Below are 27,069 nucleotides of genomic sequence, written 5' to 3'. Positions count from 1 at the left end.
TATAAATCCAAAGGGATCAAAGATTTAAGGGCAAAAAATAAAATTATATAAGTTCAGGAAGACAACTTAAAAGAATTTTCAATAATTTCAGAACAGGGAAGACATTATTAATGAACAGTGAACTGTGGTGTAGGTTGCAGATGCAGCTCAGATCCCACATTGCTGTGGCTGTGGTGTAGGCTGGCAGCTGTAGCTCCAATTGGACCCCTAACCTGGGAACCTCCACATTCTGTGGATGCAGCCCTAAAAAGACAAAAAAAAAAAAAAAAAAAAAGAATCCCACTGCAGCAGCTTGGATCCTTGCAGAGGTGCTCAGATTCAGTCCCTGGCCCGGTAACTTCCATATGTAGCAGGTGCAACCATAAAAAGGAAGGAAGGGAGGGAGAAAGGAAGGAAGAGGGGAAGGAAGCGAGGAAGGAAAATTCCGCCATAAACAAAGAGAACAAGAAAAATACTGCAAGTCATGTCATAAAGGCAAGCACACACATTCTTTTCAAATAAGGAAAGAAAAAAAGACCAATAATTCAATTTTAAAATGAGCAACAGATATATTATTGACATAAAATGTAGAGAAATTTAAAAATATATGGAAATGGCTCATAAATGTACAAAAAATATAATCCATCCCATTCACAGTAGGAAAAAAGCAAAATGAGACTACACTGAATACCATATTTCATCAATCAGATTGGCAAATAACCAGACGTTTGAGAGCACATTGTTACTGAGGCTGTGGGGAAACAGGAAATCTCTTGCACTGCTGGTAGGAACATAACCTGGGAAATCTCTACTGAGCATAATCTGGCAACATCTAATAACATTATAAATGCACATATTCTTTGACTCAGTAATTCCACTAAGTAAGAATTTATCCAACAAATATACTAGCACACATATAAAATGATGTACATATGAGGTTTTATGCAGCAGGATTATTTATAATATAAAAATACTGTAAACAATCTAAATGCCATTAGTTTGAAACTAGTTAAATAATAATAACAAAGTCCCACACATTATCAATATGGAAGGATCTTAGGGTCATATTGTTGACTTAAAAGAATATTGAGAATATTGTAGAAGAGTATCTGGAATGATAGGGAATAAAATAATACATATTTGAATTTGCTTCTATATATATAAAAAGATGCTGGAGTAATATAGAAGAAATTAACCAATCATGAATTACTTGCTTGGGAGGCAAGGTGGACACTGTGCTAATGGAGACAAAACTACAGGGAGATTTCTCAACTACTTTGTATTTAAAATTTTTATCCATTCAAAAAACTAAGTAAAAATAGAAGAGTGAAATAAATAAGATTATAGTAGACTTTTAACTGAAATCAAACTAAATTCATCATTAAAATGAAATCAAAAGTACAAATTTTTTTTTTCTTTTTTTGGTCTTTTTGCTATTTCTTGGGCCGCTCCCGCGGCATATGGAGGTTCCCAGGCTAGGGGTCCAGTCGGAGCTGTAGCCACCGGCCTACGCCAGAGCCACAGCAACGCGGAATCCGAGCCGCTTCTGCAACCTACACCACAGATCACTGCAACGCCGGATCGTTAACCCACTGAGCAAGGGCAGGGACCGAACCCGCAACCTCATGGCTCCTAGTCAGATTCGTTAACCACTGCGCCATGACGGGAACTCCCAAAATTTTTCTACTTCTAGGAGCACAGAGGACTAGATGTTTTGAAGGGCTTTCTGGCTCTCCCACTCCAAAGCAACCAGTATTTCCTGTAAATATGAACTTACATGTACTCTGTAACGCATAATTTCCACTCCTAGGTGTGTTCCCAGAAACTCATATATGGGCACCCGGAGACGTGTTAAAAAACGTTTATAGGAGTTCCCATTGTGGCGAAGTGGTTAACGAATCCGACTAGGAACGATGAGGTTGCGGGTTCGGTCCCTGGCCTCACTCAGTAGGTTAAAGATCCGGCGTTGCCGCGAGCTGTGGTGTAGGTTGCAGAAGCGGCTCGGATCCCGCGTTGCTGTGGCTGTGGCTCTGGCGTAGGCCAGCGGCTACAGCTCCAATTGGACCCCTAGCCTGGGAACCTCCATATGCCGCGGGAGCGGCCCAAAGAAATAGCAAAAAGACAAAAAAACAATAACAAAACAAAACAAAAAAAAATGTTTATAGTAATATTGTTTATAATAGCAAAACTCTGAAAATATCCTGGGTGGATTAATAGAAGAATGGATAAATCAATTATATAAATACTTTCATCCACACCGTGGGTGAAATAAGTGTATGTAACAAAATCTTAAATGGCAATTTTAAGTGGGAGAAAAAAAGTTCCATAAAATACACACTATAATGTTACTTCTTTCTAAAGACTCATACTTATTTGATAAAACTGTCAGAAATAAAAGGTGGGCGACTACATATAAAATCCAGAGACATTCTCTCAGGTGGGGAGGGCAAGGCAGGCTGAGGGACATGGAAGAGGAGGATGAAGGCGAAGGTAACAACACCGGTCATGTTCTGGTTCTTGAACTGAGTGGATTTGTGCTTTATTTTATTATCATGCTTCATAACTTAACTTCATTATGTATCAAATATTACCTGTATTTTTCTTTAAAAATAACACATGAGATTAACATCTCTTGGCAAATTATACTATACAGGAGTTAAAAACCTCCATCTTTCTAGACAAGCCGATGAATAAGTGATAATAAGTATTACCCTTATTTTCTCCTGTATTTATTGTAGAGTTTCTTTGATAATGGAGAGAATCAATTAAAAGTAGCTCTTGGTACTTCAACTTGCAGTCTCTGGGAGACTTTCATCTGTGTGTCACTGCTCTGCTCTGTTTCAGTTATGAAAAATGCTAGTTTTAAACACCTTTGATCCCCGGAGAGCTCTGAGAATAAAGAGCACATACTTCAAATTTTCAAAACAAATTTCAGAAACTGAAATTTCATTCAAACTTTAGAAAACTACTCATTTTCTCTTCGTTAAAAAAAGTCATAAAAGGCTCCCCAAGTGGATTTAGACATTCAGCTAACTACCTCCCTAGCTGTTTAACATAATATCATCTGTTTAAATTAAATCAGATTGTGCAATTCAGGTCAAGGTTTGTGTATCTGTGTTTTAACTATATTTCAATTTTTTTCTGACTATAAAGCTAGTATATGTTTATTATGGAAAAAATATCCTCTTGTCTTTTTCCATATCTTTTAGTTAAGCTTTAGAAATAAATGGGCCTAAGTTCGGTATTTTTATTTCTTCAGAAAGGCAATGTTAATTCACAACCCTACCAGTGGTATGTGAGTGACTGCTTCTTCAATGGTTAGAATCATCGTGTTTTGTTTTGTTTTTTTTTTATAATTCCTTTTTTATTTTTTTTTAATTTCCATTTCTTTATTTCTTTATATCTTTTTCCATCTTATAGAAATATGTGCTTAGTTCTTCGATTTGTCCATCTTTCTCTTTTTTTTTTTTTTTTTTTTCCCACTGTACAGCAAGGGGGTCAGGTTATCCTTACATGTATACATTACAATTACATTTTTTCCCCCACCCTTTCCTCTGTTGCAACATGAGTATCTAGACAAGAATCATCGTTTTTAAATTCTTGTCAATTACACGGATCAGAAATTATATAACATTTATTTCTAATTTGGACTTTCCTGATTGCTGAACAATTTTCCATTAATTAATTTCTGTTCATTCATTCATTCATTTTCATTTTTGTCTGCCCTGTGGCGTATGGAGTTCCCAGGCCAGGTATCAGATCCAAACTGCAGTCATGAACTAAGCCATAACTGCGGCAACACTGGATATTTAATCCACTGTGCCAGGCTGGGGATCAAACCCGCAACCCAGCACTCCCAAGACACTGCCAGTCCTGTTGCACCACATTGAGAACTCTTTAATTTCTGCTCTTTTAGAATGACTCCTTAAAGTCCTTTGGCCATTTTTCTATTGGGAAGTTTATTAACCTGTATGTATTCTTTGTGTGTATTTAATCTGTTGCTATATATACTGCAATTTATGCTGTTTGTCATTTGCCTTTTTATTTTCCTATGCTTTTACCTGAACTCACTTTTAGTTGTTTTTTGTTTTGTTTTGTTTTTGCCAGCCCATGGCACATGGGAAGTTCTAGGGCCAGCAACTGAATGTGTACCACAGCAGTAACCAGAGCCACAGCTGTGATAATGTGGATCATTAACCCACTGAGCCACCAGGGAACTCCATCATTTTTAGTTTTTATGTACCTAAATCCATCTCTTTTTTATGCTTTCATCTTTTGCTCTATGCTTAAAAACACTCCCATATTGCAATCAATAAATGAAGCCTTAAATTGCTCATATGGTTTCCTTTAAAAAATATATCTGAAATCTTTTGGTATGTAAAAATATTAGTCAAGTAAGTTTTTAAAATTGTGAAAATTTAAATTTACTCAATCTTTCCTGAGACTATTTCAGAAAATATACTGTATTAATCAGATTAAAGACTTATTTTCTAGTTTCAGATTATTTTTCCTTAAATGAATTGGTCTTTAACTACAAACGCAACTGGTATGCCTCAAACAGAAGTAAGCTTAACACTGTTTCTCATTCCACTACTGAAATACCAGTGGGAATAAATCTAAGGAGGTAAAAGATCATACTTAGAAAACTACAAAACACTGACGAAAAAAACTGAAGACAACAGATGGAAAGATATACCATGTTCATGGATTAGAAGAATTAATATTGTTAAAGTGACCATACTGCCCAAGGCAATAATCTACAGATTCAATGCAATCTCTACCAATATGCCGATGGCATTTTTCACAGAACTAGAATAAATATTTCTAAAATTTGTATGGACATACAAAAGACCATGAATAGCCAAAAACAATCTTGAGAAAGAAGAACAAAGAACATGCTCCCTGATTTCAAACATAATACAAAGCTACAGTAATCAAAACAGTATGGTGGTGGAGTTCCCGTCGTGGTGCAGTGGTTAACGAATCCGACTAGGAACCATGAGGTTGCGGGTTCGGTCCCTGCCCTTGCTCAGCGGGTTAACGATCCGGCGTTGCCGTGAGCTGTAGTGTAGGTTGCAGACGTGGCTCGGATCCCGCGTTGCTGTGGCTCTGGCGTAGGCCGGTGGCTACAGCTCTGATTCAACCCCTAGCCTGGGAACCTCCATATGCCGCGGGAGTGGCCCAAGAAATAGCAACAGCAACAACAACAACAAAAGACAAAAGACAAAAAAGACAAAAAAAAAAAAAAACAAACAAAACAGTATGGTGGTACTTGAACAAAAATAGACACAAAGATCAATGCAACAGAATAGAGAGCCCATACATACACTCACACACTTACAGTCAATTAATCTATGACAAAGGAGGAAAGAATATACAATGGAGAAAAGACAGTCTCTTAAATAAGTGATGCTGAGAAAACTGGACAGCTAAATGTAAAAGAAATTAGAGCATTCTCTGACATCACATACAAAAATAAACTCAAAATGGATTAAAGACCTAAATGTAAGACTGGAAATCACAAAACTCCAAGAGAAAACACAGGCAGAACACTCTGACACAAACTGTAGGATATATTTTTGGATCTGTCTTCTAAAGCAAAGTAAATAAAAGCAAAAATAAACAAATGTGATCTAATTAAACATAAAAGGGTTTGCACAGCAAAGGAAACCATTGACAAAAGAAAAAGACAACCTATGGGATGGGAGAAAATATTTGTAAATGACACGACCAGAAAGGGATTAACATCCAAAATATATAAACAGCTCATATAACTCAACATTAAAAAACTCAATTAAAAAATAGGCAAAGACCTGAATAGACATTTTTCCAATAACAAAAAAAAAAAGACATACGGTTGGCCAACAGGCACATGAAAAGATGCTCATCATTAATCATCAGAGCAATGAAAATTAAAACCGCAATGAGATACCATCTCACATCTGTCAGAATGGCTATCGCCAAAAAAATCACAAATAACAAATGTTGGCAAGGATATGGAGAAAAGGGAAGTCTTGTATGCTATTGGTGGGAATGTAAATGGTACTGCCACTACGGAAAACAGTATGAAGGTTTCTCAAAAAACTAAAAACAGAACTACCATATGACCCAGCACTCCCACTCCTGGATATTTACCTGAATAAAATGAAGACACAAATTATAAAGATACATGCATTCCTATGTTCACCAATGTCTTATAGTTTTCTGAGTATAGGCCTTTTACTTCTTTGGTTAGATTTATTCCTAGGTATTTTATTCTTTTTGATGAGAATGTAAATGGGATTTTTTATTTATTTATTTATTTATTTATTTATTTTTTTTTTTTTTGTCTTTTTGCTATTTCTTTGGGGGTTCCCAGGCTAGGGGTCTAATAGGAGCTGCAGCCACCGGCCTACACCAGAGCCACAGCAATGCGGAATCCGAGCCACGTCTGCAACCTACACCACAGCTCACGGCAATGCCGGATCGTTAACCCACTGAGCAAGGGCAGGGATCGAACCCGCAACCTCATGGTTCCTAGTCGGATTCATTAACCACTGCACCATGACGGGAACTCCTAAATGGGATTTTTTTTTTAAAAAATTTCTCTTTGTGATAGTCCATTGTTAGCATAAAGAAAAGCAAAAAATTTCTGTATATTAATTTTATACCCAGAAGACAATTTTAACCTGGCATAGCTAGCACCTAACTATATGTAGACAAAAAAGCTAATGTACATGTACGTTTAATTTTTGAAGTGGAAGATATTTTTTAAAAGATTACAGTCAGAAGAAACAGCTAAAAGTTACAACTAAAACAACTAAAAAAGTTTAAATGGTTTCACAAGTGACTGTAATTGCAAACAGCTAAAAATTACAACTAAAACAACTAAAAAAAGAGTTTAAATGGTTTCACAAGTGACTGTAATTGCATAACATCTGGCTTGATCACCTGCAGATTTGAACCTAATTTTTGCATGCTTCTCAGGCTTTCTTCATTGCACTGAACTGCACTGAACCTTTAGACTGTCTTGATATATACAATGGAATATTACTCAGCCATAAAAAAGAATGAAATCTTTCTACTTTCAACAACATGGATGAATTTAGGGAATATTATGCTAAGTGAAACAAATCAGAGTACAGTGAATACTGTATGATTTTGCTTACATATGGAAGTGAAAAAACAAAACAAGTGAACAAATATAAAAAAACAAGTTACAGGTACAGAGAACAAATAGGAGGTTGCGAGAGAGGGTGGGGGGAGGAAAGAAATAAGTGAGGGAGATTAAGAGATACGAACTTCCAAAATAAAAATGAACTTGCAAAATAAATGTGTCACCAGTATGAAATGTGTGGTGACATAGTAACCAGACTTAATGTGGTGATCACTTTGAAATTTATAGACATACTGAATGACGACATTGTACAACAGGAACTAACAGTGTTGTTTGTAGTCTACTGTACTTCAAAAACGAATAAACCCAGAAAAAGAAAAAGAGATCTGTGGTTACTAGATTTGTGGTTACACGGGTGCGGGTGAGGTTGGGGGAGGGGGAATTGGATGAAGGCAGTCCAGAGGTACAAACTTTCAGTTATAAGGTAAAAAAGTACTAAGGATGTAATATATGACATGATAAATATAATTAACATTGCTGTACATTATATATGAAAGTTGTTACGAGAGTAAATACTAACTTCTCATCTCAGGAAAAAATACCTTTTTTCTATTTCTTTAATTTTTCATCTGTGAGATGCTGGATGTTCACTAAATTTATTGTGATAATCATTTTATGATGCATGTAAGTCAAATCATTAGGCTATATACCTTAAACTTCAACAGTACTTTATGTCAATTTTATCTTAATAAAACTGAAAGAAAAAATAAAATAGATTTCTCCAAGTTAGCTACACTCTAAGATTTCCAATATGGTAGTTATGTCTAAATACATAATTAAGTTGAATCCCCTGGCTTTATATTTAAATCCTATTGGCTCCAACTAATTTAACTGTCTCGTTACAAAGTGGTTTCTGTTATAGGAGCCCCCAAATGGAACCGCCCAGGGAACTCTTCCAAAACACTTAAAGAAGCATTAATCTATTATCTTAAAAATATAGCCCCACCCACCCATGCCCCACCCTCTCCAAAATGCAGAGGTTCTAAACACAGTATACAGCATAGAGGAAGAAGCAAGCAGCCAATCTATCTAACATCATGTCACTGGGCTGGTTTAACCTCCCGATTTCAGGGTGTACAGAGTTTAATAATACATGGATATAACACAAACTGACAAACTTTTGCTAAGTCAACTGCAATACAGAAAAGGTCAATTAGAATTCTTTTCCATCCCCAAAGTATTTGTCTTGGGTCATCTCTAATGAACCTAAAAGAGCCAGCATATTTCACAGAGGCTAAATAAAACTTTTTAAAAGGTTAACGGAAAAATATTTATGTGAAAATGCCTCCAAATAATCTTTTAGTGGGTGGATTCGGCACATACCAGTGAATACCTTTGAGCTTAGTCCAATTTGGAATTAAGCTTGAGTTTACCTTTAAGAAACAATGAACCTGCTTTTAAGTAAAACCCTGTATTAATAAGAAACATGGAATGTGAATACAAAAAAAAAGATTTTATCAACTGAACTGTATCTAAATATTTTACAAAGTTTTCCATGAGCCGTCAGTAAGTCTTTAAAATTCATGATCTTTTAAAAAACTTGTTAGTCATTCATCTGTAAAAATTTAGCTTTTTATGTGTATGCCAAGCATAAAATTGCCCCATGCTAAATTTAACACAAACCTCACATTACAGAGTTATGTGTTCTTGCACCTCGACATGACTATGACAGTGATTCAAAGGGTGAAAATACACTTAGGATAGTCTATGTTCTGCAATTCCGTACAATGCAGAAAGCCTCAGAAGCATGCAAAAATTAGGTCCATGTTTTAAATCTGTAGGCAATCAAGCCAGGAACCAAGCTCTGCAATCACAGTCACTTGCAAAACCATTTAAACTCTTTTTTTTTTTTTTAGTTGTAACTGTTAGTCGTTTCTTCTGACTGTAATCTTTTAAAAAATATCTTCCACTTCAAAAATTAAATGCACATGTACATTAACTTTTCTTGTCTACTTAAAGTTAGGTGCTAGCTATATCAGGTTAAAGTTGTCTTCTTTCCCCTTTCCACTTCTGCATTCCCTTCTTTGAATTTTTATACAATATGGTTCCAAGTTAGTTTCATAATATTTATCCAAATAATGGTTGGCTAAAATTTTTTCTCTTCTTTTTTTATAGCCACATGCACAGCATATGGAAGTTCCCAGGACAGGGATCGAATCTGAGCCACTGCAACCTACACTGTGGCTGCGATGACACCAGATCCTTTAACCCACTGTGCCAGGCTGGGGGTTGAATCCTGCACCGCTGCAGCAGTCCAAGCCACTGTAGTCAGATTCTTAACCCACTGGGCCAAAGTAGGAACTCCAAAAATTTGTTCTTTTTAACTACAATTTGTGAAGTAGAGTTTAACCAGAAACACGATAGGGAAAAACTTCATGATGACATTCGTTTTCTTTACAAAGTAACATATTACCTTTTCATTTAATCATTTCACAAATGTGAGATAATTAAAGATACTCTCTCTCTTTTTTTTTTTTTTTTGTCTTTTTTGGTATTTCTTGGGCCGCTCCCGCGGCATATGGAGGTTCCCAGGCTAGGGGTCCAATCGGAGCTGTAGCCACTGGCCTATGCCAGAGGCACAGCAACACGGGATCCGAGCCGCGTCTGCAACCTGCACCACAGCTCACGGGAACGCCGGATCGTTAACCCACTGAGCAAGGGCAGGGACCGAACCCGCAACTTCATGGTTCCTAGTCTGATTCATTAACCACTGCGCCACGATGGGAACTCCTAAAGATACTCTCTTAACAGAGCGCACTGAGTGATAAGATGCAAGCTGAGTTGCTCAAGGTCAGACAATGCCAGTGAGGCAGGTAGCACCGGCATTCTCTTAAATTTCTGTCTTCCCCATGTGAGCCATCCTGAGAGACCCCTCCTCTAACCTCTGCCTACAGAACACAGGTATTCTCCATGGGACAGGAACCAATCAGGGCAGATTTCAAACTCAAGGAACAGGTAAAGTAAAAGAGAGTTTAACCTAAATGTCACCATAATATATGCATTTAAACTCTTTCCTTTTTTTTTTTTTTTTTGCCTTTTCTAGACCCTCTCCAGCAGCATATGGAGGTTCCCAGGCTAGGGATCTAATCAGAGCTGTAGCCGCCTGCCTATGCCACAGCCACAGCAACAGCAACGTGGGTTCTGAGCTGCGTCTGCGACCTATACCACAGCTCACGGCAACAGTGGATCCTAACCCACTGATTGAGGTCAGGGATTGAACCCGCAACCTCATGACCTCATGGTTCCTAGTCGGATTCGTTAACCACTGAGCCACGACAAGAACTCCTAAACTACTTTTCAAGTAATTCATCACAGTGACCAACTTTTCCCTAATGTTGTATTGAAGTCGCCACGAGGCACCAACGGAGCTCTACATCTGGGGAAGAGAAACAGTTACTTCTCAGAGCTGGGCGGCCCTCTTCGTCTTTGGTGACCTGCCACAGAGACCGCTTAGAATTCAGGGAAGAGCCAATCAGCTTTCTCACCTCCTCGGGCTGGGAAGGGGTGAAGATCATTCTTTCAAATTCTCAGTTTGAACTACTCTATGGACCAGAGGAGTCCTAAAATGTGAACAGCCCGGTTAAACTTTAAGGGGGCTTCAAATGGTTTCCTCTATTAGGTTTAAAGCAAATCTTTATGCATTCTTACACATTTCTGATCACTGAAACTCACTGGCCTCTTTATGATATTTCTTCTCATACACGCAAAGGAATTCAAATCCCTTAGCAAATTAAAAAAAAAAAAATCAAGAGACATATAAAGATGAGGGCCAAAACATCACTGTTTAATGATGGAGTTTGTAGGTTCTCTACAATGGGCTTTCATGTTAAAACTGTCAAGTTAAAAACTATCTGACTGATGTGATAAATTCATTTGAGTAATAAAAAAAATGGAAAAAAAGATTTAAAGAAATGGAAACTAAAAAAAAAAAAAAAAAAAAAAAACTATCTGACTTCCCTACTCAGATACATAATGTTTATGTTCTTTGAAAAAATATTTAGTGCCAAAAGTAACTATTCAGATATAAACCACATAGTATTTGGTCAGATGTACCTACATGCAAAAGACATCTGACAAGTAAAAAGTATAAGAATGGAATTTTTGGCAAGCCTATACAGAATTATATAATTTTTATATAAAAAGAGAGAGAGAGAGAAGGCATGGAAGGAAATTAACATTCATCATGTGCTTAGTAAGAAAGCAGTATTGTGCTAAGTACTTAACATAAAACTGAAATCAATTTAATGCTTGTTACATTCCTTTACCAAGTAATTATAATCCTATATACTGAAACATCGAAGGAATTAAAAGTAAACTCTCTATGAATCCTCAATTGATTCCATTTTTTTCTTTGGGCAATGTACTAATAAGCCTATCTCATTCATCATCCTTATGTACATAGACAAAAGGCCTGGAGTTATATTACATTATTTAAATTATTGCCAGAAAACAATTCATGAATGCCATTACCTCACTGAAGTAGTCTTTCCAAGAGGCTAGTTTTCATGACACAAGAATTCAATTCTCATAAACATGCTTTTGATAAAATTTGTTACAACTTTCATTATACATTAAGAGATCGGCTGCTAATATCAAAGAATACTCTTTATTACAACAATTTATGTATTTAAGCTAATATAGCTTCCAGAGATTATAAGGAATAGAACAAGGATTAGAAATGACAGAGGTCTAACTTTCCTGGGGACTTCACTTAGACAGGGTCTTTAACTGTCTGGCTGTTCTGTTTTACTGATTTATATACAGTAAAATAATTACCTCAGTGAAAATATATGCTTTTTGGGAGAGGTGGGAAGGAAATTAATGAAAAATGCCTATGCTTCCAATGCATAACAGCTTGACAAAAAGAAATAACCTAAAGTGGATTTTTAAGTGTCTATAATACTATATTTGGAATAAAATAGTGAGCAATTTTATTCTTACATTTCTAATATTTTGATTAATGACTTTAAGACTCTAATGACTCAGCACAACTTGAAAATGTTTATTACAATGTTAAATGAAAACACATTGCAAACTCTCATCTCCATTTTAATTACATAAAAGTGGGTCTGTACCTAAAAAGGAGAACTGTGAAAACAGCTGATATTGGATTATAATGGGCTGGTAGACAACTGTTTTTCTTTTTTGATTCTTTTCTATGGTAATAATGCCATAATAAAAGCAACTTTAAAAAAAGAACGTGATCACTATGTGGAGAAAATATTAAGGATATGAGTACCATACCTGTGTCTTCTGTCACTTCCAGGAAAGCAAAACACCAAGAATTCCATGCATCTTTCATGACACTTAACATGGTACCTCAGGCCCAAAGAGACCCAGCAAATACCCACCAAGAGACAATTCACTGAACCACGGATGAACACTAAGTGCACTTAATATAAAAGTAGAAACTTACTGTTATTTGTTGGTTCAGGAAACCCAGCCTTCGGACCACTCCATCCTTTGTTTTCCCCTGTCTGAAAAATTAAATCAATGGTTTAAATCCAGGGAAAGAGACTTATTCGAAAAGAAAAAAATTAATCAATTAATCCAGGGCAAAGGCTATCATCTCATTCTCTCCAACTCTGATCCCAGGACCACAGACATAAGAATAACTAATATGAACAGTACCATCCATCCTTTTTCTACATTTAATCTGTTTCTTATGTCTCCTGACTTTATCTGTTTATTTAAATTTACAATTTAACTCATCAAGAAAGCCCCACATTTAGTATAGGTATTATATACAACACAGGCTCTATCAGGGTGGTTAAAAGTGAATAATTCTTTTTCAAACAGGAAACGCTAATAATCATCACAAATGCTAACATGACTAAAGAGCTTCTTTATCATTTCTGAGGTCAAATTAATGATAGAAACATTACTATATCTGCTCTGGCAAAGTCCTGACAATGGTCACCAAGTATTGTTTATGACATATACAAAAACTGAAACCTAACCTAACTTTAAGTAAAATTTGGAATATCCTTTAGCCAGATGATTTGATCAAGGTTTAGGGTAAAATACATTCTGAACTCAGATATTTTGAAGTAGTAAGGACTTTAATAAAATTAATAAATAACTTTAACTGTGATGTTCTCTTTTTGTGGAGCCAGAGTTACTGATAAAAAGTACTCCAGGGCAGAGGGAGAGGTACATTTCCTATTACAATCAGTATTTTATATTTACATTTCCTATTACAATCAGTATTTTATATGTCAAAGACTAAACGGATAAATTAAATCCACATAAAACATTCTATACACACTCTACATCTGTAATTAAGAGTGAAAAGTTGGAGAAGGAGGAAATGTTGGTACATGCAGATACACGCTGATGGGAAGGCCTGGGGAGACTTCCTCTCACATGTCCTCTGGGAGGCACAAGACAAGTTCACAGAATGAGACAAGAGCTGATGGAGAAGAGTGTACACACTAAGGGGTAAGTCACTTCAGGGAAGGAAAGAGCTGGCTAATTAGAAGAATGCAGATTCTCGGGCACTGGAAGGCTTAGCTGAAGTAATAACACATTCAGCATTTCATTCCTCCATTTCTCTCCTTCTATTAACAAAAAAGTTTACTCAAGCCTGCTGATCTGCGATTTTTACCCCCAACACTCTAATAAAACTGCTTCTTGTAAGGCATCTGCTTAAACATTATAGAGTGAACACAAGGAATAATCTCTTCTCTCTCCCTAAACATGTCTAAATCAATTATCCAATAACCCATAAACTCTTCTTCCTCCCTCTGCCCCTACCCTTCCCTGAATATGAAAGGAGTTAATGCAAAAGACGTAAGTCAATCAAAGCGTGGAACCTAGAAAGCAAATAAGCAAGTTGTAACTAACTTAACAGATGTGAGTCGGCTGAAACGGCTGAAACCTCACGTGCTGAGTAAGAAGTCAACAAAGAGCTTACAATAAGTAAAGAGATTTGTGTCCCAGGACCCCAGAAAGCCTTGGGAATCAGAAGCACACCCAATGCTTCTAAAAATGAATCCTGGAAGAGGCTGAAAACAGAAAGATTGCTTGGAAGTCTCAAAATGCTCTGAAATTTCCAGGTCATCTGTTTGATCCCAAGGAGACAGATTTCCTTTAAGACAGAAAGGCTGAAAAAAAAGACTCTGGACACCAGGTACAGCTGAGGATGGGATGGATCTATACGCCACACTGAAAAAAAGGAGATGGAGTCCAAAGCTACATCCTGGAAGATAAGGTTTCCCCATTTCCTTCCTCACTGGACCTCAGAAGACAACAGCCTGGCTTCTGATCCACAAGAAATGGTGAAGACAGCACAGGGAACAGAATAAAACTTCCCAAAAAATGTTAAAAAAAAAGTTCTGAGAGAGAGGTTATAACTATTAAGCAAGAATAGGAGGTTACAAAAAAGGAATATTCTGAGAATGAGGAAGCGCTCTGGGAGATAAAAAAGACAATAGCCAAAGAAAAAACTTCAAAGAAGGACTGAAGATAAAACTGAAGAAATTGCCTAGAAAACAGATCAAGAAGAAAAAGAGACAGAAACAGAAAAGAAAGAAAGAATCAGAGGATCACATAATAGGTATTCCACAAAGAAACAACAGCAATAAAAATGAAAGACATTATCAAAGAAATAATATAGAAAATTTCCAACTCTTAAAGTACATACATTTCTGGAGTGAAACCCAAACACCCAATAGAATTTAACAAAGAATACACAAATCAAATCAATCACCCAAGACGTTTCAGATCTCCTGAGAAAGGAAGTTATTAGAAAAGCATCAAGAGGGAGAGGAAATATAAAATTTTCATAAATAGGCTTTAGAATCAGAGGGTTTGGGGATTTCAACAGTAATACTACGAGGTAGAAAACACTGGTGCAATTCCTTCCAAACTCTGTGAAAAAAATTTTCCAATTTAAAATTATATCTCAGAAAAAAATATTGCCGATTTAGAATTATACCTAAGAAAAATATCAATTAAGTGTGTGAGAAATGTAAAAATGTGTCAGACTTATAAGACCTCAAAAAAACTGACTCCCTCAGTATCCTCTATCAGGAAGCTACTAAAGCATGTACTCCAGCAACACAGGAAAACAAATAAAGAAAGAACAAGGGAAACTGTCCAGAAAACAGGCGACTCAACAAGGGGAAAAGGCAAAAGGAATTTTCAGGGAAATGCTAAAGAGAAGAACCAAAACAGTGAGTCTTCAGCAGATCTATCAAACAAACAATCCAAAGCAGAAGAGGAGACTAAGAGCTCCAAGAAAGAAACTAAAAAACTACACTATATGTTTACTTGGTAGACAGTTTGGGGATAAGTTAGAGAAACATAGAAAAGTATACATGTGGAGTATGTATAAGAGAGTTAAATAAATCCTCATTTTCCATAGCAGGAACTCAGATAATATCTAAAAAGAAAAAAATCAAGAAATCGCAGTACAAGCCACTGACAGTAGAAAATCACTGGACAACTGAAACAGGCAGTAAGTGGTTGCCTGTGGGAAAAAAGGAAGCAAAAATGGTCATGGCAGAGAAGGAGAGCATTTTTTTATTATAAATCTGGAATCCTTATACCATTAATCCTGAATAAACTTTGACTTCTTATACATATGAGTATTACTTTGACCAATATATAATAGTAAACATAAAAAAGAATGGAGTACATGTTAATCATATCTTGATGTAGCATAAACTCCAAAATAGAAGTGAACTCCCAACATGTAAGTGAAAAAAAAAAATCAAGATGCAAGGTCAGTATAGTTTTTAAAGGCAGAGAGAGTATTCACTCTTCCTTAGAATGTAGAAATGCAACTGTGAGACGGACCAGACAATGTAAAAAATTCTAACTTCTCTCAAACTCAACAGAAATCTGAGACTATAAAGCAAACAAATGAAATGAATCCTAGAAAGTGATAAAATCCTCTAAGGAGAGGCCAGCATCTTAAAATGTTTCAACACTAACAGAGCAAAGAAGGAAGAGGTGAATGCCAAAAATGCAGGTAAGAAGAAAGCAGATGAAATGTTAATAAATTCTAGAAGACTATGTGTGGGTTAGTACAATAGTTTAGAAAAACTAGGAACTCCAGAGAGAAGGGCTTTTCCATGAGCCTTCTCATGGACAGCTAAAGGTACAGCAGGAAACCAGAGGGAGTCTCACTCAGTGGTGCAAGTATGGAGCAAGTGAATGTCATCACTGAGAGAAAAGCACAGAACTTTACACACTCATCTTGACTCTTCTCTCACACAAAGCAAATAGCTCAAATCATTGGAGAAAGGGAAGAAACAAATCCTATCTGCCTCTGGGGTAGAGGCAGGAAATTTTACTGCCCCAAAGTTTATACAAAGACTCACTATTCCTAGAAAAGGAGCAGAAACAAAAGCTACCTGCTCATAGGGGAAAAAGAGGTGGGGAGGGTAAAGACTCTGTTGAAAACAAGGCCCTGATAAAGCAGCTGTCTGAAAATGCTAGGAAAACTGCATCCAAGACAACCTCCATATCCAACATAAAGTTTGGCTAACATGGGTGGGGGGGTAGAAACATTAGGGAAAGCCCACCTCGGAGGCCCAGGTACCCAAAGTCTGTCTGAGAATAAAGCTGGACAAGAAAAGCTGGACAAGAAAATAAAAAACTATGCTCCCACACCAAACACAATCCCACAATCGAGTAATAGGAAATGGTAGTTGTTTACAAAGCATGGAGATACCTCTCATCTCATGGCACAGCAAATAAGGGGCTGCTGACACCTGAGGTTGGAACAGAGACACTGAGGAAAAACCCTCCCCAAACCTTACCCTACACAAAACACAGATAACAGCAAACCAATGCTAAAGGAATTTGAAGTTAATAGTGACTATGGTAATAACACAACCCAAAACGAGCTCAACTACTGACTAGATTGATACCACCCTCCATATTAACAGTCTGAGAGAAGAGACATGCTTATCTCTCAACATAATACTATTTAATTCAGCCTCTACTGTTTCTCAATACACAATGTCCAATATTGATACAAAAATTATGAGATATCCAAAGCCACAAAAGGAAATAAAACTGTCAAAGGATAAAGAAGTAAAAAAAAAAAAAAAGAACCCAGAGATGACCCTGAGGTTAAAACTCTACGAAATAAATTTTATAATATCTATAATAGGTTACAATATCTTTTTATTATACCTTTTAATAGGTTAAAAGATCTAATGAAAAGGCAGCAACATGCTTGGAGAATTTCAGTGGAAAAACAGAAACTACAGAACACAAGCAAATGGAAATCCTGCGGGGAAAACATTGGAGATGAAAATTAATATTGATGTTATTATTAATAGATGGATACAACTGAAGAAATAATCAGTAATTGTGTAGATAAATCAACAGAAATTACTCAAACTGAGACATAAAAAAAAAAAAAGGAGTGAAAAATAAAAAGGAACAGAAAATCCTGGATCTATAAGATAATACCAACGGTCTAACAAATGTGTAATTAGAAACTCCCAAGGAGAGAGAAGACAAGGAAGAAGAAATATTTGAAAGCATAATAGCTGAGAATTTGACAAAATAACTGAATGACAACAAATCACAGATCCAATACGTTTGTTCCTAAATAGGAAAACTACAAAAAAGAGAAGGAAGGAGGAGAAGAAAGGAAGGTGAAATGGAGAAACAGAACACAAAGGAGAGGGGAGAGGAAAGAAGAGAAGGAGCAAGAAAGGAAAGAATTAAATTGAGACACATTGGAGTCAAACTGCTAGGAACTAATGGAAAACAAAAGTTGCAAAGGCCTTCAGGGGGTGAAAAAAGCACAAGAGGAAAAATGAATTAAAAAATTAGGAATTCCTGTCGTGGCTCAGTGGTTAACAAATCCAACTAGGAACCACGAAGTTGTGGGTTCAATCCCTGGACTTCCTCAGTGGGTTGAGGATCCAGTGTTGCCATGGGCTGTGGTGTAGGTCACGGATGTGGTTTGGATCCTGTGTTGCTGTGGTTGTGGAATAGGTCACAGATGCAGCTAGGATCCCAAGTTGCTATGGCTCTGGTGTAGGCCGACAGCTACAGCTCTGATTAGACCCCTAGCCTGGGAATCTCCATGTGCCATGGGAGCAGCCCTAGAAAAGGCAAAAAAAAAATTACAGCAGACTTCACATTAAAAACTATGCAAGTCAGAAGACAATGGAACAAGATCTTTTAAAGTGCTGAAATAGAAAAACTCAGAATCCTATAGCCAGTCAAAAATAACTTAAAATGAAGGTGAAGCAATGATTTTATCAACAAACAAAAGCTGATGAAGTCACTGCCAAGAGATCTGCTGATACAAGTAGTTTTCTTTTTTAGGGCTGCACCTGCAGCATATGGAGGTTCCCAGGCCAGGCGCTGAATCAGAGGTGTAGCCGCTGGCCTACACCACAGCCACAGCAATGCCAGACCTAAGCTGTATCTGTGACCTACACCACAGCTCATGGCGATGCTGGATCCTTAATCCACTGAGAGAGGCCAGGGATTGAACCTGTGTCCTCACTGATACTGTGTCCTCAGCAGATTCGTTTTTGCTGAGCCACAATGGGACCTTCACAAGTAGTATTAAAGAAAGTTCTATAAGCAGGAGTATGATAACAGAAAGAAATTTGCATCTATATAAATAAAAGTAATGAAAATTGTAAAAAAAAATGAGGCTAAAAAATATGACTTTTTCTGATTTTTAAACATTTAAAAAGTGACTGTATATAGCAAAATTAGTAAAAAAAAAATTGTGTGTTTTATACTATATAGAGATAAATAAAATGCATGACCACAATAGAAGGTCACAGAAACACAGAGTATAATTATATTAAGAGATTACAACTAGAACAAATTCAAAATTTTATATGGAACCATAAGACCGAGAATTGCCAAACTTTTCTCAGGGAGAAAAAAAAAAAAAAGGCAAGGTGCATAACTCTCCCAGACTTCAGACAATATTACAAAGCTACAGTAATCAAGACAGTGTGGTACTAGTACAAAAACAGACATTCTGATCAAGGGAATGGAATAGATAGCCCAGAAACAAACTCAGATACCTATGGTCAATTAAGCTTCGACAAAGAGGCAAGAATATAAAATGGGAGAAAGACAGTCTCTTTAGCAAGTGCTGCCAGAAAAACTGGACAGCTGCAATCAATGAAACTAGAAGAGGTTACAGAGACACAGAAAAGTAGCATACGACTATATCAGAGGTCAAAGAGAAAAAAGTGAAGAACAAAGAGTAAATAGAATAAATAGAAACAATGAGTAAATGGAATAAATAGAAACAACTAGTAAGATGGTAGATTTAAATCCAACCATATCAATAGCTACAATAAGTACAAATGGTTTGATCACCCCCAACTAAAAGGCACAGATTGTCAATTATATTTTAAAAAGCAAGACTGAATTACATGCTTTCTAAAACAAAAATCTAAGCATAAAGACACAGATAAATTAACAGTGAAATAATGAGGGGGAAAAAATCCTGTGCAAACACTAATTTTAAAAAAAACTGGATTGACTATATTAATATCTGACAGAGAAGAATTCAGAACAGGCAATATTAACTAGGGATAAAAGAAAAATCACATAATAATAAAGTGGTCATCAAAAAGACATAACAACCCAAAATGTATATGTATATAACAGCATAGCTTGAAAGTACATAACACAAAACTGATAAAATTGAAAGTAGATGAACCCAAACTTGTTGGAGATATTAACACTTGATAAAAGAAGTAAAGAGAAAATCAGAAAACAAGACTTGAAAGAAGGAATTAAAGGAAAATTAGAACATATTTTGAATTGAATGAAAATAAAAACTCAACTGTTTGTCAAAATTTGTGGGACAGAGCTAAACCAGTGCTTAAAGGGAACTATATAACATTAAATTGTTATTTGAAAAGAAGAAAGTTAACAGAACCATAGTCTAAGTTTCTAGTTTACAAAACTAGAAAAAGAATAGAACATTAAACTAGAAAAAGAACAGAAAATAAAACCCAAAGTGAAGAAAAGATAAAGAGCAGAAATCAATAAAACAGAAAACAGAAAAATTGAGAAACAGAATCAATGAAACCACAACTTGGTTTTTTGAAAAAGGATAAAAATAATTAATAAATCCCTAGCCAGATTGATCAGGAGAAAAAAAAAAAAAAAGAAGAAACAAATTACCAATATCAGAAATGAGACAGAAATATCACTACAGATGCAGTAGCCATTAAAAGAATTATAAGGGAATGTTATGAACAATTTTATACCATTAAATTCAACTTAAATGAAATGGACAAATTCCTTGAATGATTCAAACTACCAAAGCTCACTCAAGCAGAAGTAGATAATCTGAGCAGTCTTAGTCTATTTTTTTTTTAATTCAATTTATACCTAAGACCTTCTTACAGAAAAAAATCCTAAACCTAGATGGCTCCCCTGGTAAATTCTACCCAACAGTTAAGGAAGAAAGAATACCAGACTCTTTGAGACCATGAAAGAGGAGGAGATGCTTCCAAAACTCACTATATGAGGTCAGCATTATCGTGATAGTGACACTAAAACCAGAATTTCTATCTGAGATGATGGAAACTTTCTGGAAGTGCACAGGGGTGATGGTTGTGCAATACTGTAAATGTACTTAATACCACTGAAATGCACACCTGAAAACAGTCAAATGGTAATTTTTTTGTTAGGTATGTATATACCAGTATTCTTCACATTTCAAAAGTTTACTTTATGCCACTTTGCTTTTATGAAAGATCTCATTAATACCTGTCTTTGCAGACCAAAAGAAATCCAAAGAGGATTTTGCAAACCAAAAGAAACCCACAGAGATTTTCACTTTTACAAAATAAAAATAAAAATATCTTTCAGTGTTTATTTTGCAGCTAGCCATTACTGAGGCAGCACACAAGAGCAACAAGAGCAGCAACCATATTCAGCATCTGAGCATCCAAACACCATAGCTTTGAGTCTGAGGATCTGGCTTTATTTGGATTTATTTTGTATATCTGTTAGTAAGCTGTGTCCTAAAGTAACTGGTTCTTCATTTTACACTATTTTGGCTTACAAAAAGTTTCATACGAATATTTTACTTTCAGATAGTGGGAGAAACCTGTTTCAAATAAATTTTTTGTTTTTATTTATTTATTTAATGTTGTCTTTTTAGGACTACACCCAGGCATATGGAAGTTCCCAGGCTAGAGGTCGAATCGGAGTTGTGGCTGCCAGCCTATGCCACAGCCATGCCGGATCCGAACATCTGCGACCTACACCACAGTTCACAGCAACACCAGATCCTTAATTCACTGAGCGAGGCCAGGGATAGCGAACCCGTGTCCTCAAGGATACCAGTCGGGTTTGCTACTCCTGTTTCACATAAATTTTTTAAATCCATCAATAAAAAATTTGCTAGATCTGCAAACTACACAGAAAAAATCATATGAGTATTTCAACAGATGCAAAGAAAGCATGTGGCAAAATTCAACACTCAATGATAATTCAAGAAGGGGAAAAAACCCTCTCAACAAAGCAGGAATACAAGCAACTATCAACCTGATATAGAGCATCTAAAATCTACAAATATCATGGTATATAATTGTACAAGACTGACTTCCATTTCCTCATAGGATTGGAAACAAGGTTAAAATATTTGGTTTTCTTTTCTTTTCCTTTTCTTTCTTTGTGACAGCTTGATGGCTGCAACATCCTCTGTTTACTGATATGGCAGGCAATAATTTTTAGTTTTTCGGTATTTTTCTTTTTCTTTTTAGGGCCACACCTGCCCACACCCAGCTTATGGAAGCTCCCAGGCTAGAGGCTGAATCAAAGCTGCAGCTGCCGGCCTACACCACAGCCACACCAACAGTGGATCCAAGCCGTAACTACAACACTGGATCCTCAACCCACTAAGCAAGGCAGGGATTGAACCCACATCCTCATGGACACTATGTAGGGTTCTTAACCTGCTGAGCCACAATAGGAACTCTGAAATATATGGTTTTCTATTCAACAATCAATGACTTCTATTCAATACCATACAGGATGTTCTACTCAGGGCAATAAAGCAAGACAAAAAAAAATAAAAACATACAGATCAGAGAGTAAAAAATAAAACTACCTTCATTCATAGATGACACAATCATCACTGCAGAAAATTGCAAAATAATCTATAAAATAAGATACTCTAACTGATAACTCAGCTTAGCAAGGTCACAGGCTACAAGGTCAATATATTTTTAAAAAACTGCATTTCTATACACTAGAAAAGAAGAATTGGAAAATGAAATTTAAAACCAGTACCATTTACAGTATAAACATGAAACTCATAGATATAAACATAAAAATGTGCAAGATATTTCTATGAAAAAGTACAAAACATCACTAGGATGCATTTCTAAAAACCTGAATAAACACAGAGCTAGATCTTATTTATGGGGAAGACTCAATATTCTTAAAATACCAATTTATGTAAAACTGATCTAGGAGTTTCTGTTGTGGCTCAGCGGTAACAAACCCGACTGGGACCCATGAGGATGTATGTTCGATCTCTGGCCTCGCTCAGTGGGTTAAGGATCTGGCATTGCCATGAGCTGTGGTATAGGTTGCAGACTCCACTTGGATCCCGTGTTGCTGTGGCTGTGGTGTAGGCTGAAAATTAAATAATAAAAAACTGATCTATATATTTAACACAATCCCAAAGAAAAATCCCAACTGGATATTTCTGATATAAATTGATTCTAAAATTTATTAAGAAAGTCCATGATTTTTTCTGTGGAAAGCTTCATTTGTGCCATATATTAGATTTCAGATATAAGTGATATCATATGGTATTTGTCTTTCTCTTTCTGACTTACTTCACTCAGGATGAGAGTCTCTAGTTCCATCCATGTTGCTACAAATAGCATTATTTTGTTCTTTTTTATGGCTGAGTAGTATTCCATTGTGTATATATACCACATTTTCCTAATCCAATCATCTGTCAATGGACATTTGGGTTGTTTCCATGTCCTGGCTATTGTGAACAGTGCTACAATGAATATGCGGGTGCATGCGTCTTTTTTAAGGAAAGTTTTGTCTGGATATACGCCCAAGAGTGGGATTGCTGGATCATACGGTAGTTCTATGTATAGATTTCTAAGGTACTTCCATACTATTCTCCAAAGTGGTTGTACCAGCTTACATTCCCACCAACAGTGCAGGAGGGTTCCCTTTTCTCCGCACCCCCTCCAGCACTTGTTATTTGTGGATTTATTAATAACGGCCATTCTGACTGGTGTGAGGTGGTATCTCATGGTAGTTTTGATTTGCATTTCTCTACTAATCAGGGGAGTTGAGTATTTTTTTCATGTGCTTGTTGGCCATCTGTATATCTTAATGCAAAGACTCTAGATTAACCAAAATAATTTTTAAGAAGCGAAACAAAGATGGAGTTCTTTATCTGATTTCAAACCTTACCAAAAAAACTATATATACAGCTGACACTGAAGAACAGACATACAGATTAATGGAACAGAACAGAGAATCTAGAAAGAGACCCATACATGTGGTCAACTGATTTTCAACAAAGGTGCTAAGGAATTCAATGGAAAAAGTATTACTCTTTTAAACAAATGGTGCTTGAACAATTGGATAATCTATGCAAAAAAAGGGGAGAGAAGACAGGAAGGGAGGAGAGGAGAGTCTTTTACTAGATAAAGGACTAGCATCCAAAATACATAAAGAACTTTTATAACTCAATAATAAGAAAGCAAACTATCAATTTTAAAAGGCAAAAATTTTGAATAGATATTTCAAGGAAGAGATGTGAATGATCAATGATAAACTACTTGGCATTATTAATTATGGAAAATGCAATTAAAATCCCATGAGATGATGTCATATACCTACTGGTATGATCAAAGCTATTAAAACTGACCTACAAAGCACCGGAGAAGAGTGAAGTAATAGGAAATCTCAAGCATTGCTTGTGGAAATGCAAAATACTACAGCCTCTCTGAAAAACATCTTCACCTTCTTATAAAGTGACATGTGCCCTTTTTACAAGAATATGTACCTATAGGATATACTAGAGAATGTGTACAATTAAGACTTACACATGTATGTTTATAACCACTTTATTTATAATAGCCTCAAACTGGAAACAATCCAAAAGGTGGTGAAGAATAAAACAACAAACAATAAAAAAGAACAAATGAATGATAAATGCAGCAACATGGATGAATCTCAGCAATAAGAAGCCAGACACAGAGGGCTACATAATGTACGATTCAATTTATACAACATTATGGAAAAGATAGAGACAAATCAGATCAGCGCTTATGAGGGGCTAAGCAAAGCAGCCGTTTATTACAGACTGGCATTATGGAACCGTTTGGTGTAACAGAAGTGTTATAAATCTTAACTGTGATGGTAGTCAGTATGTTTATACTCTCTCTCTCTCTCTCTCTCTCTCTCTCTCACACACACACACACACACACACACACACACACACACATCATGCAGTCACTGAACTGCAATTCAATATATCTGAATTTTTTAAGTGGGGATTTATTAGTGCATACACATAGAATATCTCTGTAAGGATATTTATTTTACTTTTATTTATCAAGTCCTTATATAAGATTCACTGTATTTCAGAAATTATTCTAAATGCTGTACAAATATTAACTCACGGGACAGGCCTTTAGGGAAAGAGACCACGAGACTGAGGCTCTCCGAGTCAAGTGAGACTAACACTTTTATCGCTGTTTACTCTTTTGTGCCATTTAAATTTTTGTAATCATGTACATATCTTGCTTATTTTTAAGCCAATTAAGAAAAAACTGCTTTTACAGGTTTGTTTTTTTTAGATTGGTTTTCCAAATTCTCCAAAGATGATCTCATTGACAAATCAGTGTACTCACTCCTCTTAGTTGATCTCTGCAGCAAAGACTGCCACCTTTTTCTTTAAGTCATTCTCCACCCCGCCTTGTGCAGGTATGCTTTCCTCCTCCTTCTTCCTGTCTCCTCATGTGCATTATCTGCTACTGAAATCCTAGCACACACACTTAAGAAGCCCCCTTGGTGCCTGCCCCTTCTCTGCTCAGGCACCACTGCATCGTTATCGTCCACCTGAACAATTCCTGCTGGCACTGGCTCCCTGCCTTGAGTCCCACCCTGCCAAGGCCATTCCCTACGTTACCTATAGGACTGCCTTTTGAAGAAAGCAAACCAGATCATGTCACTTTCAAATCTCAAATTAAAAATTCAACAGCTGTTTACTACACATAAAAACAGTGGTCTCAGCTATTCCTGACTTTCCAGATTTATCTTCACGTTTCATAATTTTAATTCTACTATAATTTTTGTTACATGACTAAATTTCCTCCCTCCTAACACTTCCTGGTCAGTTTCTTTTTTTTTTTTTTTCTGGTCAGTTTCTTGAGTGCAGGGACCAAATTCCAGGCATCTTGTTATCTTCGGCTTTAAGTGTTTGGCATTTAGTGGGTGTGATGGTTAATTTTATGTGTCAACTTGTCTGGGCTACAGTACTCAGATATTTGGTCAAATATCATTAAGTGTTTCTGTGAGGGTTTTTGGATTAAAATCACTGAACTTTGAGTAAAGCAGATAGTTCTCTATAACAAGGGTGGGCATCATCTGGGGAAGGCCCACCCAGAAGAAGGCTGACCCTTCCCGGAGTGAGAGGGAGGCTCTGGGATCTGCAGCTCCTTCCTGAGTCTCCAGCCTGCCAGCCTCTTCAGCAGATTTTTGACCTGCCAAGCCTTCAAGCCTCACACACACACACACACACACAAACACACACACCCTGTCGGGTTGTTTCTCTGGAGAACCCTGACTAATAACCCAGTGGATATGCAAAAAAAGTTTCAAATTAATGACATTTTTTATTCTGTTTTATTTTCACTTAACTTATGAGGAGATTTATTTTGACGGATTTTTATAAATCGCTCACCAGTTTTAAGTCAATATAAATGTGTTAAGTTAAAACAACATATACACAATGTAAGAACTACAGAAACAGAACACGTGTTAGGTTTCATGTTACAAATACTTTTAAAAGAAAAAAAAGTAGCCAGGTTATAAAAACAGAATTGAAATCCCCAGCAATACCACACAGACAAATAACTTTTAATCACTCAAAATAACTGCCTACATATTCATAGCTGCCTTAAAAATAAAAAGGTATAGCTAAGTATTTTTTAATAGATGATTTCACTTCTACTCTAAACTTCAGAAAGTGTGTTCCTGCAGAAAATGAAAATATCTCTGAAATAGAATCCTTATGTGAGAAAGTGGCAGGGGAAAAATGTACTGTTTATGATAGAAATGATTAAGCCTGTTTTGTGAATGTTCATATAACTAAAATGTTTAATAAAAATAATTTCTGCATATGCATAGATAAAATGATAACACAAAGTGAAATTAAGCCAGTAACTGCCAAGTTTTATCTGCCAAGTCCTGAATTCAGGGTTATCGGCTTCTCTTCCAATAGAGGTAGGTGTTAATGATGTCATTAACTGCTGCAGAAGAAACAGGGGACCATGAACACAAGTCGTGGCAGAAAATAAACACCCTCTGAGTTTACCTTTAAATTTAAAGTAAATAGAAAAATTAGTTTATAGAGTGTCTGTTCTACATAGTTCCTGCCCTAAAGGGATAACTCAGGATCTTAGTTTCCAGGATTTTCAGCTATATTCTAGAAATAAAGGCTAACAACCTCTATTCTTAAAAAGCACAAATTAAAACTATGTCTATACGGCAAAAACCATCAGTCAGTAAGCGAAATATTATTACATTGGTATTATAAGAAAATATTTATAGCCATACAACAAACTCTTTGTATTTGCTAATTGTAAGATTATAATATTTCATCTTGATCCCTAAACCAATGTTATTTTGTACCTGGAGAATCTATTTTTAAAAATATGAAGATAGAGGACCACCTTAGAAAAGTCAAAACTCGGCATCT

At 36.2% G+C, this 27,069-nt stretch overlaps 1 protein-coding gene across 38 annotated transcripts in view; it reads right to left on the bottom strand.

Annotated features, from left to right (window-relative positions):
- Positions 1-27,069, bottom strand: part of STAU2 (staufen double-stranded RNA binding protein 2) — a 316,054-nt gene that overhangs the window by 159,866 nt on the left and 129,119 nt on the right. For all 38 annotated transcript variants that reach the window (XM_021089210.1, XM_021089224.1, XM_021089204.1 and 35 more), the window contains one exon: positions 12,552-12,612. In XM_021089210.1, the coding sequence (XP_020944869.1) occupies positions 12,552-12,612 (61 nt within the window). The remainder of the gene's footprint in view (positions 1-12,551; positions 12,613-27,069) is intronic.

The sequence above is a fragment of the Sus scrofa genome, chromosome 4 (assembly GCF_000003025.6).
Source record: "Sus scrofa isolate TJ Tabasco breed Duroc chromosome 4, Sscrofa11.1, whole genome shotgun sequence".
Classification (NCBI taxonomy): domain Eukaryota; kingdom Metazoa; phylum Chordata; class Mammalia; order Artiodactyla; family Suidae; genus Sus; species Sus scrofa.
The sequence above is the reverse complement of the archived record's forward strand: the minus strand, read 5'-3'. Positions and strand labels throughout refer to the sequence as shown.